The sequence below is a fragment of the Gouania willdenowi genome, chromosome 22 (genome assembly GCF_900634775.1).
Source record: "Gouania willdenowi chromosome 22, fGouWil2.1, whole genome shotgun sequence".
Classification (NCBI taxonomy): domain Eukaryota; kingdom Metazoa; phylum Chordata; class Actinopteri; order Blenniiformes; family Gobiesocidae; genus Gouania; species Gouania willdenowi.
In genome coordinates this window covers 32,146,297-32,160,599 of record NC_041065.1, presented here as the reverse complement: position 1 = coordinate 32,160,599, position 14,303 = coordinate 32,146,297, and the positions used below count along the sequence as shown (strand labels likewise).

Below are 14,303 nucleotides of genomic sequence, written 5' to 3'. Positions count from 1 at the left end.
TGGCTGCTGCTCGATGTGTAACAGAGAAGACCTGAGGGCTTTGGTTAGTGCTGCTATCATTAGATCTAACTCTCCTCTAAATATTAAATGTGTATTTCCTGTACCATCATCTCTTTAATCAGACAAGCAAAACACTGAGAAGGTTTTTCTGCTGGATAAAGAAGATTTAGTGACACGAGGATTAATGATCCACGGTGTGAAGTCCAGAGCATTTCATCACATTGTAACAGACAGGAGAGGCCAGATACCACACCTCTGGGCTGCCTGGGAACACTTTGGTTGGTCGTGTGTGAGTGTGTGTGTGTATGTGTGTGTGTGTGTGTGTGTGTGTGTGTGTGTGTGTGTGTGTGTGTGTGTGTGTGACTCGTGACAGTCCCCGCTCCCTCCTTCATGTCTCCACTCAGGGGTTCCTCGTCCCATGATTAACTTCCTCACTAATGAAGGAGTGTTAGAGCTCTGAGTGGGCGTGGCTTACTGTTTCCTCAAACTTTGGTTGGTGCTCTCTCTCTCTCTCTGTGTGTGTGTGTTGATGGACAGAGAAGAGGACACTGTCTGCTGCTCAGGGAGATGTTTATTTCACATGTGTACAGTGAGAAAGGGTGTGTGTGTGATTGTAACACACGTGTGTGTGATTTTAATAGGTACACTGTTAAACACTACTTGATGTTAAACCTGAGGAGCGTGGCCTGCTGAGGGCCGATCCGCAGCGCGCCCAGCTCCACCTCGCCGTCACTGAGTGACGTGTCGGTGCTCGCCACCACCTCTGCCTGCTGCGGAAGCTCCGCCCTTCCCGCCTGCACGAGCTCCGCCTCCTCGGAGCCCCAGTTGAAGGCGACGAGGTAACGAGCGCCACGATCCCAAACGCGCACGTATGACAGCAGGGAGGAGGAGTTAGAGAGAGGCAGGAAGTCACCGAACAACAGGGGGCGCTCCTTCACACGCAGAGTAGCCACGCTACGGAAGAAGGAGAGAGAGGAACGACGCTCCGCCCACTCCACCTACACACACACATGCATGCATTAAAATCAGACACACACACACACACACACACACTCACACACCTGCAGTGTTCCATTCAGATCTGTTTCTGTTTCAGGATCCCACAGCATTTGTGGAGGCTCCGTTCCCTTAAACAGATGAAATGAAAGGTTAAGGTTTCTCTCTGATGCCTCAGTGTGTGTGTGTGTGTGTGTGTGTGTGTGTGTGTGTGTGTGTGTGTGTGTGTGTGTGTGTGTGTGTGCGTGTGTGTATCCTGAAACAATTCAAATCTGTGAAAGTGCTGTTAAGGTTCAACTAGTGGTCATGTTATCCTGTGACTGATGCAATCTGTAAATGTGTCTTTTCTAGTGTTGGGACTTTAACACGTTAATCAAAATTAATTAATTACAGAAAAATAACACACACACAAAAAAATAATGCAGTTAATCTCTTCTTTTTTTCTCTCACTCCAAACAGCATGGAACTTTTCTCATTGCACGAGTTCCCGGTATACCCATGATACTGATGCACAGACCACAACACAACGAACAGGAGAACCAGAGGAGAAGTCATTACTGTGCATTGTGGACATTGATTTTAGTTTAAATAAAAACACTGGATGGAAAACTAAAGCCCAGTTGTGTGAAAATTGTTAGAGAAAAAAATTGTGGATCAGTGCCGCGCCGTTGTGGGGGGGTGCTGGCGTCTGTACCGGGGTTGGGGTGGGGTTACTTGGCACCTGGAGATGATGCTGTTTGCTGGGGGCGGCACTAGCTGTTACGGTGGTTGACGTAACTGTTAGCCGTCTGGTTGATCTATCCTGCTATCTGCAGGCCGGTTGGTGGGTCCGGGATGCCCTTGGATAGGGGCTGCTGGATTGTGATTGGTTTGTGGGTTGGGGTGGTTCGGCGTCGCAGACTTTGCCGGCCTGCTGGGCCGGTCCTGGCGGGGGTCTTCGGGGCGGGTGGTCCCTGCTTGGGCGGTGATCTGCAGCTCTGTCGCCTCGGGGCTGCGTGTGCTGAATGCCGGTATGGTGGTCTGGCTGGACCCTTAGGGAGGGGGGGCCTGTCATTGGCAATAACTAAGGCTCGTCACGCAGGCGGCGTCGATAAAGGGGGATCTAGGGCACTCTGGGGGGCTCGGTCGGCGCGCCTGGGGGCTGGCGGGGTGACTTGCAGCGTCCCTTCAATGCCCTAGGCGGCTGGGGATGTGTTCATCATTCCTGGGCGGGTTACTCCCGGTGCTGCTTCTATTCCGAGTCTTTCTTGCCTGGGGTCCGGTCCCTGCTGGTTCGGGGCGCCCTGCTGGTTCGGGCGCTCACCGGCTGCTCGTTCGGCGTGGCTTTGGCCGTCTGCCGGACATGGGCCTTGGCTCTCCTACTGGGGTCTCGAGTGGGGGGCTCTCTTGGCCCTCCCCTTGGGATGCTGGATGCAGGGGTGTCGGAGGGTGGATGTTGGCGGTGGGCTTGGGGTTGGGGTCGGTGGCGGGGTGTGCCGGGTCCTCGGCTCCTTGGGGCTTTTTCGGGTGTGTATGTGGGGAGCAGTGGCTGCCTCTCGGCGTGGGATCTTGGGGGCGTCTGGAGGCTTGCTCGGGGGGGGGGGGGGGCTGGAGCTCCCTGGCCCCCGCTTTCTCTGCTGGCCCGGCTGCATCTTCGGGACCGGGGAAGAGCTGGCACGCCTTGGGCTATGTGGGATACATTTCATACTGGGCTTAACTTTACACAAGTTGATCCTAAATCCCTGTTCTAGGTATTACCACTCACTCCTTCCCTCTGTCCACAGCCACCACCATTATACCTAAGCTTCACACTGGTCACCAAAATGGCTTGAATACACCACACAATATGCACAACTACAACTTCACATCTAACTCTCACTTTAAAATAATCAACTCCTTGTAGTGTTGACCTTTGACAGCATTTCATCACTGAGTCATCACTTATAATGGTGACCAGTTGAAGTGAGACACCAACATGGGAACGTGTTCCTCACCTGGTCCATCAGACCCACTTCATCTCCATAGTTGAACACTGGTGTTCCTGGTAGAGTGAGCAGCAGTAGCTGGTACAGTCGGACCAGAGCCGGACCCACCGCTGACGCCAGGTGGACCTCGGCCCCTCCCAGGCTCCAGGCCAGATTCAGCTGACTGTGGGACGCACACAGAGTCTGGACCGAGTCCAGAACTTCTGCTGGACCAGCAAAACCACCAGAACCAGAGGACAGGAGAGGGGACAGCAGCAGGTCCACACCAGAAGACGACAGTAGGGAGGACACGTGGTCCACCGAGGAGAACTCAGAGAGACCCATCAGAACCCTGAGAGAACAACACAACATTACACAACATCAGAGAGCAGGTACACACTGAGACAACACAAACCAAAAAACAAAAGAACAATGACACAAACAACACACACAGTCTCTGACCTGCGTCCTGGACGACTTTCCGTCCCGTTCTGGATGATGTTCCTGATGTCTGTCCACAGAGACGGAACCGAGTTAGAAACCAAGTCTGTTCCTGAGAAAAGGAACCCTTCCACACCCTGGTCCATCCAGAACACCAGAGCGGACTGAGAACACACAGAGAGATGCAGTGTGTGTGTGTGTGTGTGTGTGTGTGTGTGTGTGTGTGTGTGTGTGCGTGTGTGTGTGTGTGTGTGTGTGTGTGTGTACCTTGAGTTTCTCTGCTACGATGGTGATGCTGTCGTTGGAGAACCAGGGTCCAGTGGATCCCTGATAGTTTGGGGTCAGATCCAGAACCACAGAGATCCCTGCAGACATAGCCCCGCCCCTTTACCCTTTGTCCCTGCTCAGCGTGTGTGTACGTGGTACGTGTGTGTCTGTGTGTGTGTATCCTCACCCTTCTTGTGTGCGGTGGAGATCAGACTCTTGAACTGGTTCATGGTTCCCAGGTCAGATGAAATTTGTTCAAACCTCAGACTCAGAGCATTGTTGGGCGGAGCCTCGTGGATCGGACCAATCAGAAGACCTTTGACATTCAGCTGCTTCAGATAGTCCATTCGCCTCTCCACACCTGACACACACACGCACACAATTCAAAGTCTTTGCAATGACCTTTGGGTGTTTGTGTGTTTCTGTGTGGAGTTGTGTACCTCTAAGGTCTTGCATGTCGCTGAACACTCTGACGTCTCTGAGGCGGTACAGAGGCCCGTGGTTCCACCAATGAGAGTCAGGCAGGTCTCTGCAGGGCGGAGCCTTCAGGATGATCAGGACTGAACCAACTAGCATCAGCAACCAGGACAACCAGAAGAGAACCAGCAACGTCCACCGAGTCCTCACCCACCTGCAGGATGGAACCGTTATAGACCATCAGGAACCAGTAAAAACCATCAGGAACAATTACAGACGATCAGGGACTATCAAGAGGAACCATCAAGAGGAACTAACAGGATCCAGTAAAGACCTTCAGTAACCATCAGGAATCATTACAGACCATCAGAAAGGAACCACCAGGAACCCGTAAAGACCACCATGGACTATCAGGAACCATTACAGACTATCAGGAATTATCAAGAGGAACTATCAGGAACCAGTAAAGACTATCATGAACCATCAGGAACCATTACAGACCACCAAGAGGAACCATCAGAAACCATTACAGACCACCAGGAGGAACCATCAGGAACCAGTAAAGACTATCAGGAACCATTACAAACCATCAGGAGGAACCATCAGGAACTATTACAGACCATTAGAAACCACCAGGAACCAATACAGACCATCAGGAACTATCAAGAGGAACCATCATAAGGAACCATCGGGACCCAGTAAAGACCATCAGTAACCACTGGGAACCATTACAGACCATCAGAAAGGAACTATCAAGAACCATTAAAGACCACCAGAGACCATCAGAAATCACTATACAAACCATCAGGAACCATCAAGAGGAACTGTCAGGAACCAGTAAAGACCATCAGGAACCGTTACAGACCATCAATGGAAACCATTACATACCATCAGGAACCTTCAAGAACAATTACAAACTGAAACTAAATATAAACAATAGTAACTATCAGAGAACTGAGGCACCATCGTGCGGTCGGTGGAAATACAGCATCTGTGTAACCATGGCAACGCCAACCCCATCTCTAATATATTCACGATTTTGTTGGTATAACAAAGGTATTAATTGAGCTGGTGTCGCCCCCTAAAGGTCAGATAGAGTAATGTCTCTAAGCTGCTGACATCCTATATCATTATTAACTGTTTATTTTAAAGGTGAAATAAGTAATTAAAACGTCAAACGTGAGATTAAAGATGTTTACCCCGGGGTTCCCGCCACCCTCAGCAGCTCCTCTTTACTCAGGCCAGTGAACTTCACCTCCTCGTCCTCCATCTTCAGCTTCACTGAGCCGTTGGTTTCTCCTCCTGCAGCGGGGGGAGAGGCCTCTGAGGCCCACTCTGATGCTCCGGTCATCGGCTCCTTCTCCTGCTGCTCCTCATCCAGCTCCGCCTCATCCCCCACATTCCCCACAGCGGCCTCAGTGTCCCCGAGATTAAGCTCACTGTCCCCGGTAAGAGGCTCAGCATCCCCGGGAGGAGGAGCTGCAGCATCCTCTCTGACCGTCGGAGCATCCACGTTAGTGTCCTCCATCTTTATCAGCATCAGGACCGTTAGTCTCTCTCTCTCTCCCCCCCCCCCCCCCCCCCCCCCCCCCCCCCCCCCCTCTCTCTCTCTCTCTCAGCAACATTTATGTAGTGCAAATCAATAGAAATAAAATGAGGGTTTCACTGTAAACATGTAGAACAAAATGCACAATTAATACGGTAAGTCAGGGTTTTTCAAGCTTGGGGTCGGGACCCCTTGTGGGGTCACCTTGAATAAAAAAAAATAAACTAAAAAATAAAAAGGTAACTCCTTCCATCCATCCTTATTCAGACACACTTTGTTCTATTTCAGGATCGCCGGTGTCCGTCTCCGGCTCACACTGGCCGCTAGGCAGGGGTGAACCCTGGACAGGGGACAAAACCCTGTTTTTTTTTTCCAAATACACACCACACACAATAAATATTAAATAACTGTATTATATACTGAAACTTTCTCAAATATAAATCTAGTTGCGTATCTTGTCACTTTGTCACTAATCCTGGCTATACTCTGTATTTGTAACACACTTTAATAAACACGATCAAAAACTTATTTAAAAAAAAACATTTGTGATATTAAAATGGGGCGGTTTGGAACCTCTGCACTTAGTGTTATAAAATGGAAAAAGGCTAAGTATAGAGTTTTTGGGTCAAGGATTTCACATGATATTTCACAAAATGTTCATAATCGGACAAGGTTTGCAAGAATATTATGATGGAAATAAAGATAGAACTATGTATACATTTTTACCTTTTTTCTGCTACTACCCCAAATTTGCCATATTTTCATCACTTTTTCTAGTCACATTTTTTCTCCTTTTAATTCATTTTTGCTACATAAATCTAATTTCTGCCACTTTTCTATCACATTTTAAAATCTCCTAAAATCTTGACACGTGTGTATCAGGTAGATCAGATCAGTATCATATACACATTAGTTTATTGATCAGTCTCACAGCTTTGGAAAGAGTTTGGTTGTTCTGGCTCTGATCCAACCATGGAACTTTACTGTCAGTAGAATTATGGGCTTGACTTCCCGTGTGAAAACTGCTTTTTGTGGCTGCTGCTCGATGTGTAACAGAGAAGACCTGAGGGCTTTGGTTAGTGCTGCTATCATTAGATCTAACTCTCCTCTAAATATTAAATGTGTATTTCCTGTACCATCATCTCTTTAATCAGACAAAGAAAACACTGAGAAGGTTTTTCTGCTGGATAAAGAAGATTTAGTGACACGAGGATTAATGATCCACGGTGTGAAGTCCAGAGCATTTCATCACATTGTAACAGACAGGAGAGGCCAGATACCACACCTCTGGGCTGCCTGGGAACACTTTGGTTGGTCGTGTGTGTGTGTGTGTGTGTGTGTGACTCGTGACAGTCCCCGCTCCCTCCTTCATGTTTCCACTCAGGGGTTCCTCGTCCCATGATTAACTTCCTCACTAATGAAGGAGTGTTAGAGCTCTGAGTGGGCGTGGCTTACTGTTTCCTCAAACTTTGGTTGGTGCTCTCTCTCTCTCTCTGTGTGTGTGTGTTGATGGACAGAGAAGAGGACACTGTCTGCTGCTCAGGGAGATGTTTATTTCACATGTGTACAGTGAGAAAGGGTGTGTGTGTGATTGTAACACACGTGTGTGATTTTAATAGGTACACTGTTAAACACTACTTGATGTTAAACCTGAGGAGCATAGCCTGCTGAGGGCCGATCCGCAGCGCGCCCAGCTCCACCTCGCCGTCACTGAGCGACGTGTCGGTGCTCGCCACCACCTGTACCTGCTGCGGAAGCTCCGCCCTTCCCGCCTGCACGAGCTCCGCCTCCTCGGAGCCCCAGTTGAAGGCGGCGAGGTAACGAGCGCCACGATTCGAAACGCGGACGTATGACAGCAGGGAGGAGGAGTTAGAGAGAGGCAGGAAGTCACCGAACAACAGGGGGCGCTCCTTCACACGCAGAGCAGCCACGCTACGGAAGAAGGAGAGAGAGGAACGACGCTCCGCCCACTCCACCTACACACACACACACACATGCGTGCATTAAAATCATATACACACACACATGCGTGCATTAAAATCATACACACACACACACACACACACACATACACACGTGCATTAAAATCATATACACACACACACACACACATGCGTGCATTAAAATCATACACACACACACACACACACACACACATGCGTGCATTAAAATCACACACACACACACACACACACACACACACATGCGTGCGTGCATTAAAATCACACACACACACATACACACACACACACACACACACACACACACACACACACCTGCAGTGTTCCATTCAGATCTGTTTCTGTTTCAGGATCCCACAGCATTTGTGGAGGCTCCGTTCCCTTAAACAGATGAAATGAAAGGTTAAGGAGAACCAGAGGAGAAGTCATTACTGTGCATTGTGGACATTGATTTTAGTTTAAATAAAAACACTGGATGGAAAACTAAAGCCCAGTTGTGTGAAAATTGTTAGAGAAAAAAATTGGGGGTTGGGGTCGGTGGCGGAGTGCGCTGGGTCCTCGGCTCCTTGGGGATTTTTGGGGTGTGTATGTGGGGGGCAGTGGTGGCCTCTCGGCGTGGGATCTTGGGGCGTCTGGGGGCTTGCTCGGGGGTGGGGGGGGGTGGCCTGGAGCTCCCTGGCCCCCGCTTTCTCTGCTGGCCCGGCTGCATCTTCGGGACCGAGGAAGAGCTTGGGTTTACAGTAGCGGTTTTTGCACATACATTGGTCTACGATGCACTGGCACACCTTGGGCTATGTGGGATACATTTCATACTGGGCTTAACTTTACACAAGTTGATCCTAAATCCCTGTTCTAGGTATTACCACTGACTCCTTCCCTCTGTCCACAGCCACCACCATTATACCTAAGCTTCACACTGGTCACCAAAATGGCTTGAATACACCACACAATATGCACAACTATAACTTCACATCTCACTCTCACTTTAAAATAATCAACTCTTTCCCACCCTTTCCATTTTTTTTACCTTGAATCTCTCCTTCTTGTTCCCTTACCCCCCCCCCCCCCCCCCCCCCACACATACACACACACACACACACACACACCTCCTCACCTAGGTGTAACACTGCCCTCTCTTTTTACATCCTCCCTTTAATAAAGTATTTCTTACTCTTCCTTAGGGAGGGCTGTGATGGTCACAATTATGCAATAAAATAAATGAATTTATGTAATTGCAATAACAAAACATGCATTGCTGTCTTAAAAAGATTGCACTCCTTGTAGTGTTGACCTTTGACAGCATTTCATCACTGAGTCATCACTTATAATGGTGACCAGTTGAAGTGAGACACCAACATGGGAACGTGTTCCTCACCTGGTCCATCAGACCCACTTCATCTCCATAGTTGAACACTGGTGTTCCTGGTAGAGTGAGCAGCAGTAGCTGGTACAGTCGGACCAGAGCCGGACCCACCGCTGACGCCAGGTGGACCTCGGCCCCTCCCAGGCTCCAGGCCAGATTCAGCTGACTGTGGGACGCACACAGAGTCTGGACCGAGTCCAGAACTTCTGCTGGACCAGCAAAACCACCAGAACCAGAGGACAGGAGAGGGGACAGCAGCAGGTCCACACCAGAAGACGACAGTAGGGAGGACACGTGGTCCACCGAGGAGAACTCAGAGAGACCCATCAGAACCCTGAGAGAACAACACAACATTACACAACATCAGAGAGCAGGTACACACTGAGACAACACAAACCAAAAAACAAAAGAACAATGACACAAACAACACACACAGTCTCTGACCTGCGTCCTGGACGACTCCTCGTCCTGTTCTGGATGATGTTCCTGATGTCTGTCCACAGAGACGGAACCGAGTTAGAAACCAAGTCTGTTCCTGAGAAAAGGAACCCTTTCACACCCTGGTCCATCCAGAACACCAGAGCGGACTGAGAACACACAAAGAGATGCAGTGTGTGTGTGTGTGTGTGTGTGTGTGTGTGTGTGTGTGTGTGTGTGTGTGTGTGTGTGTGTGTGTGTGTGTGCGTGTGTGTGTGTGTGTCTGTGTGTACCTTGAGTTTCTCTGCTACGATGGTGATGCTGTCGTTGGAGAACCAGGGTCCAGTGGATCCCTGATAGTTTGGGGTCAGATCCAGAACCACAGAGATCCCTGCAGACATAGCCCCGCCCCTTTACCCTTTGTCCCTGCTCAGCGTGTGTGTACGTGGTACGTGTGTGTCTGTGTGTGTGTATCCTCACCCTTCTTGTGTGCGGTGGAGATCAGACTCTTGAACTGGTTCATGGTTCCCAGGTCAGATGAAATTTGTTCAAACCTCAGACTCAGAGCATTGTTGGGCGGAGCCTCGTGGATCGGACCAATCAGAAGACCATTTACCTTCAGCTGCTTCAGATAGTCCATTCGCCTCTCCACACCTGACACACACACACACACACACACACACATACAGAAGTCAAAGTCTTTGCGATGGCCTTTGGGTGTTTGTGTGTTTCTGTGTGGAGTTGTGTACCTCTAAGGTCTTGCGTGTCGCTGAACACTCTGACATCTCTGAGGCGGTACAGAGGCCCGTCGTTCCACCAGTGAGAGTCAGGCAGGTCTCTGCGGGGCGGAGCCTTCAGGATGATCACGAGTAAATAAACTAGCAGCAGCACCCCGATCAACTGCACGAGAAGCTGGAACGTCCACCGAATCCTCACCCACCTGCAGGATAGATCCATTATAGACTATCAGGAACCAGTAAAGACCATCAGGAACCATTACAGACTATCAGGGACTATCAAGAAGAACCATCAAGAGGAACCATCAGGATCCAGTAAAGACCATCAGTAACCATCAGGAACCATTACAGACCATCAGAAAGGAACCACCAGGAACCAGTAAAGACCACCATGGACTATCAGGAACCATTTCAGACCATAAGGAACCATTACAAACCATCAGGAGGAACCATCAGGAACTATTAGAAACCATCAGGAACCAGTCCAGACCATCAGGAACTGTCAAGAGGAACCATCAGGACCCAGTAAAGACCATCAGGAACCTCTACAGACCATCAGGAACCATCAAGAGGAACTGTCAGGAACCAGTAAAGACCTTCAGCAACCATCAAGAACAATGAAAAACTGAAACTAATTAGAAACAATAGTAACTATCAGAGAACTGAGGCACCATCGTGTGGTCGGTGGAAACACAACATCTGTGTAACCATGGCAACACAAACCCCATCTCTAATATATATAATATATTGTGCTGGTGACGCCCTCTAAAGGTCAGATATAGAAATGTCTCTAAGCTGCTGACATCCTATATCCATACCTGTCAAGTATCCCGTTTTGGCCGGGAAACTCCCGTATTTTACCACTCTTTCCCGCCATCTTCCCGTATTATTATTTTCCCGTAAATATCCCGTATTTTAATGTAATAATAATTAAATGATGCCTTACTAAACTGAACGCCGTCACTCGCCTCGCGAGAACTGCCATCTGAAATGATCTGAGTGGCAGTTCTCGCGATATTAGTGTCGACAGCGGCAACAAACCTGGAAATAACTCAGAACAGAGATGATGAATGAAGACGTTCTGGTGGGAAAAAAAAACTAAGAACTGGTGTAAATATGTTGTAAAATGTAACAAAGTTTATCTTCCTAAAGACCATCAGGATGTGACACAGTTACACGTTCTGTTAGATTAATAACTGATATTTTAGCGTTTACCATGGGGGAAGGAACCACGTAACCATGAAAAATCATCCAATCACAAGCACCACAAATATACACTGCTTTAAAAAGTGTTAAATAATGTAAAGTCTGTAATAAATGTGTCTAATAAGTCATTAGTGAATACCAGAGAACCACGTGTGAGCATGAGAAATTAAAAGAAAATATGTAATAAAATAAAATGTTAATGTCTAACTTAAAGACAAGTAATGTGAAATTAACAGTAAATATGCAACGTGTTGACTATTATTAAATAATAATAATAATAATAATAATAATAATAATAATAAATAAACACGTGCTTAATATATTCATTTATGTTTTAATTTAGGCTGTTTTATAATTTAGGATTTAGGGCTGGGCAATATATCAAGATGTATTGAGTTTTCTATTATATATAATAGCTTTTTTTTGTATCAAAATACTAGTTTTAAGAGTCACTGCTTTTACTTCTCAGAACAGTCCTAACTTAGAGCTTCCCCATAACAAGCCATATTACAGATTACATATCACTCACACATGCTGCCCTTACAGGAGAAAAAACCAAAAGTGGCACATATTGATCAGCTGTTTGTTAATAAATGAGCCTGTGTAGCATTTTGGATCAGCAAATTTAACCCAGAATTCTCTTTCTTCTCAGACTTCATTTGAAATAAAATTATCTAGATTTATATCATATATCACCAATTTCAGAAAATATATTGAGATATAAGTTTTGGTCCATATCACCAGCCCTAGTAGGAATGTTCACAGCATTTCAATGTTCAAGGTCGACCTACCAGATTCTAATCACATAATTGTTTTTAGTAAGTGGTTGATAAGTGGGTATTTTAGATTTCTTGTACACCTATCTTAAAATATAAGGGATACTGGAGCTTGGTTGGGGGGTGGGACGGCTCGTAATGGGCGCCAGAAAATGTCCCTTATTTTCAAATCCAAAATTTAACAGGTATGCCTATATCATTATTAACTGTTTATATTAAAGGTGAAATAAGTAATTAAAACATCAAACGTGAGATTAAAGATGCTTACAGGGTTTCCGCCACCCTCTGCGGGTCTTCTTCACTCGGGCCAGTGAAATTATCCTCACTGTCCACCATCTTCAGCTTCACTCAGCCGTTGGTTTCTCCTTCTGTAACGTTAACGTCCTCATGACCGTTAGTCTCTCTCTCTCTCTGAGGTGTGTGGGTAAGGCATTGAACGTTTCTGATTGTTTCAACTTTTTGTGGGTTTGAAGCAAACTTTTTTCTCTTTTTTCGGTGTGAATGTGTTCATGAGTTGTTTCTTTATCGTTTGTTGTGAAATAAAGCTAGTTTTGTGTGTGTGTGTGTGTGTGTGTGTGTGCGTAATGCCGGTGGCAGAGGCTGCACCCGGGGCGTTTGAGAGGCTGACTCGCAGACGTTTCCCCGCGGTGCAGTGCTCGGTGGAAGAAGCTGGGCTGGCTGTGGGAAAGGTGGTGGAGAAGGGAGTGGTCATCCCTGACACCTTCACTGCAGTCTCCGCTCTCGTTAACCTAGCCACGAAAATTATGATTACCGATAAAAATGGTTTCTCTCGGGTGTAAGTCTCCGAAACTGAAGCACGTTATGTATGGCGTGCCAAGTGTAAAAATGTAGTAAAAAAGTTTTAGCTAACACATTTTCATTATTTATCTCACTTTTCTCATATTTAGCACAATTTCCTATATTTAACACAATATTTAACCACATATATAGAGGTAAAAAAAAAAAGCATTAAATCTAAATGGTATATGTTATATATAAATGTTAAATCTATATTTAAATGTTATATGTTATATGTAAATGTTAAATTAAGTCTAAATATTAGGTCTTATATATAAATGTTAAATCTAAATGTAAAATGTTAAATGTTGAACTTAAATGTTTTGCACGTATTTAGATTTAACATTTAACATTTAGATATAATATTAAGCATTTACATATGATATATAACATTTAGATTTAACATTTAACAGTTTATCCAGAGATTACTGACGGGACCAAAGGACACTCTGTGGAGACCCCTGTCCCGCTGCATTCTGCAGGGTTTTAAAGGCCTGGGTCATGATTTTAATTTGTTTTTAATGAACATACCGAACATGAGCACATCTCCTCTGTCTGCTTTTTCTAAAAGTGTTTTTAGAGTGTGGAACCTGCTGAGGAAGGAGAGAAGGGGGCAGGTGAACTCTCTGTATTGGATCCTCCGTGAGCTGGTCCTGTGGGGGACCTGTCTGGACCTTCCCAGCTGGGCAGGTCTGACCTCGAGACTGCAGACTGCTGGGGTTGTTACTCTGGGGCAGGTAGTGGAGCTGGCTGGACCCCGGATGGATGACCCTCTGGACTCGCTTCCCGGGTGGGACTGACGTCAGTAAGAGTCACACAAAAGCTCTTGGAACATTGGAGACAGAGACTCACGGGACACGACCGCCTGCTTTTATTCAGACGGTGACTGATCAAGACCCTTTTCCTGCCATTTCCCTGGCACCGGATTTTAAAGACTGTTCTGGTCCTTTAATGGAACATATACACCCTGTACCACTGGATGGGACCATGGGAAAAACCTTTTACAGACTAATGATTAAAACAATTAACAGAACGAGACTAGACAAAAGAGCTGCCACCCCATGGAGGAAACATCTGTAGCTGGCTCCTGCAGCCAGACCTGAGTGGAGGTCCTTCTATAAGCCTCCACTCTCCAAGAGACATGCAGACATTCACTGGAGAGTCCTCCATGGAATCATCACAGTGAACTCCTTTGTGTCCACAATCAACCCAGCAGTAGAGGACAAGAGTCCCTATGTGACCAAAGAGAGACTGTGTTTCACTGTTTTCATCATTGTCTTCATCTTTTACCTTTGTTCTGTTTTTTGTTTTTTGTCTTGCAGGTCCGTGGGATCCTCAGTGTGGAGTTACAGAGTCTCAACAACTCTGTCTCCACCCTTTCCTCTGCACACACCCAACACAGCATAACGTGGATGGCTGTTCATCATAGGAATGG

The 14,303-nt window shown here is 46.8% G+C and overlaps 2 protein-coding genes across 3 annotated transcripts; both read right to left on the bottom strand.

Annotated features, from left to right (window-relative positions):
- Positions 1-612: 612 nt before the first annotated feature.
- Positions 613-5,616, bottom strand: LOC114456432 (4F2 cell-surface antigen heavy chain-like). Of its 2 annotated transcripts, none has more exons than XM_028438170.1 (8): positions 5,264-5,616; positions 4,088-4,278; positions 3,835-4,008; positions 3,648-3,745; positions 3,402-3,544; positions 2,970-3,291; positions 1,062-1,127; positions 613-998 (listed from the first exon to the last, which is right to left on the bottom strand). In XM_028438170.1, exons 1-8 carry the CDS (start codon positions 5,602-5,604, stop codon positions 657-659), a joined length of 1,677 nt encoding a protein of 558 aa, XP_028293971.1. In that variant the 5' UTR covers positions 5,605-5,616; the 3' UTR covers positions 613-656. The 2 variants fall into 2 exon arrangements, with proteins under 2 accessions (XP_028293971.1, XP_028293972.1); XM_028438171.1 differs by having other exon boundaries at positions 3,402-3,517.
- A 1,527-nt stretch (positions 5,617-7,143) lies between these two features.
- LOC114456564 (4F2 cell-surface antigen heavy chain-like) lies at positions 7,144-12,840 on the bottom strand. The gene is made up of 8 exons (XM_028438420.1): positions 12,339-12,840; positions 10,101-10,291; positions 9,832-10,005; positions 9,645-9,742; positions 9,379-9,521; positions 8,947-9,268; positions 7,887-7,952; positions 7,144-7,586 (listed from the first exon to the last, which is right to left on the bottom strand). Exons 1-8 carry the CDS (start codon positions 12,404-12,406, stop codon positions 7,245-7,247), a joined length of 1,404 nt encoding a protein of 467 aa, XP_028294221.1. The 5' UTR covers positions 12,407-12,840; the 3' UTR covers positions 7,144-7,244.
- Positions 12,841-14,303: the final 1,463 nt, after the last annotated feature.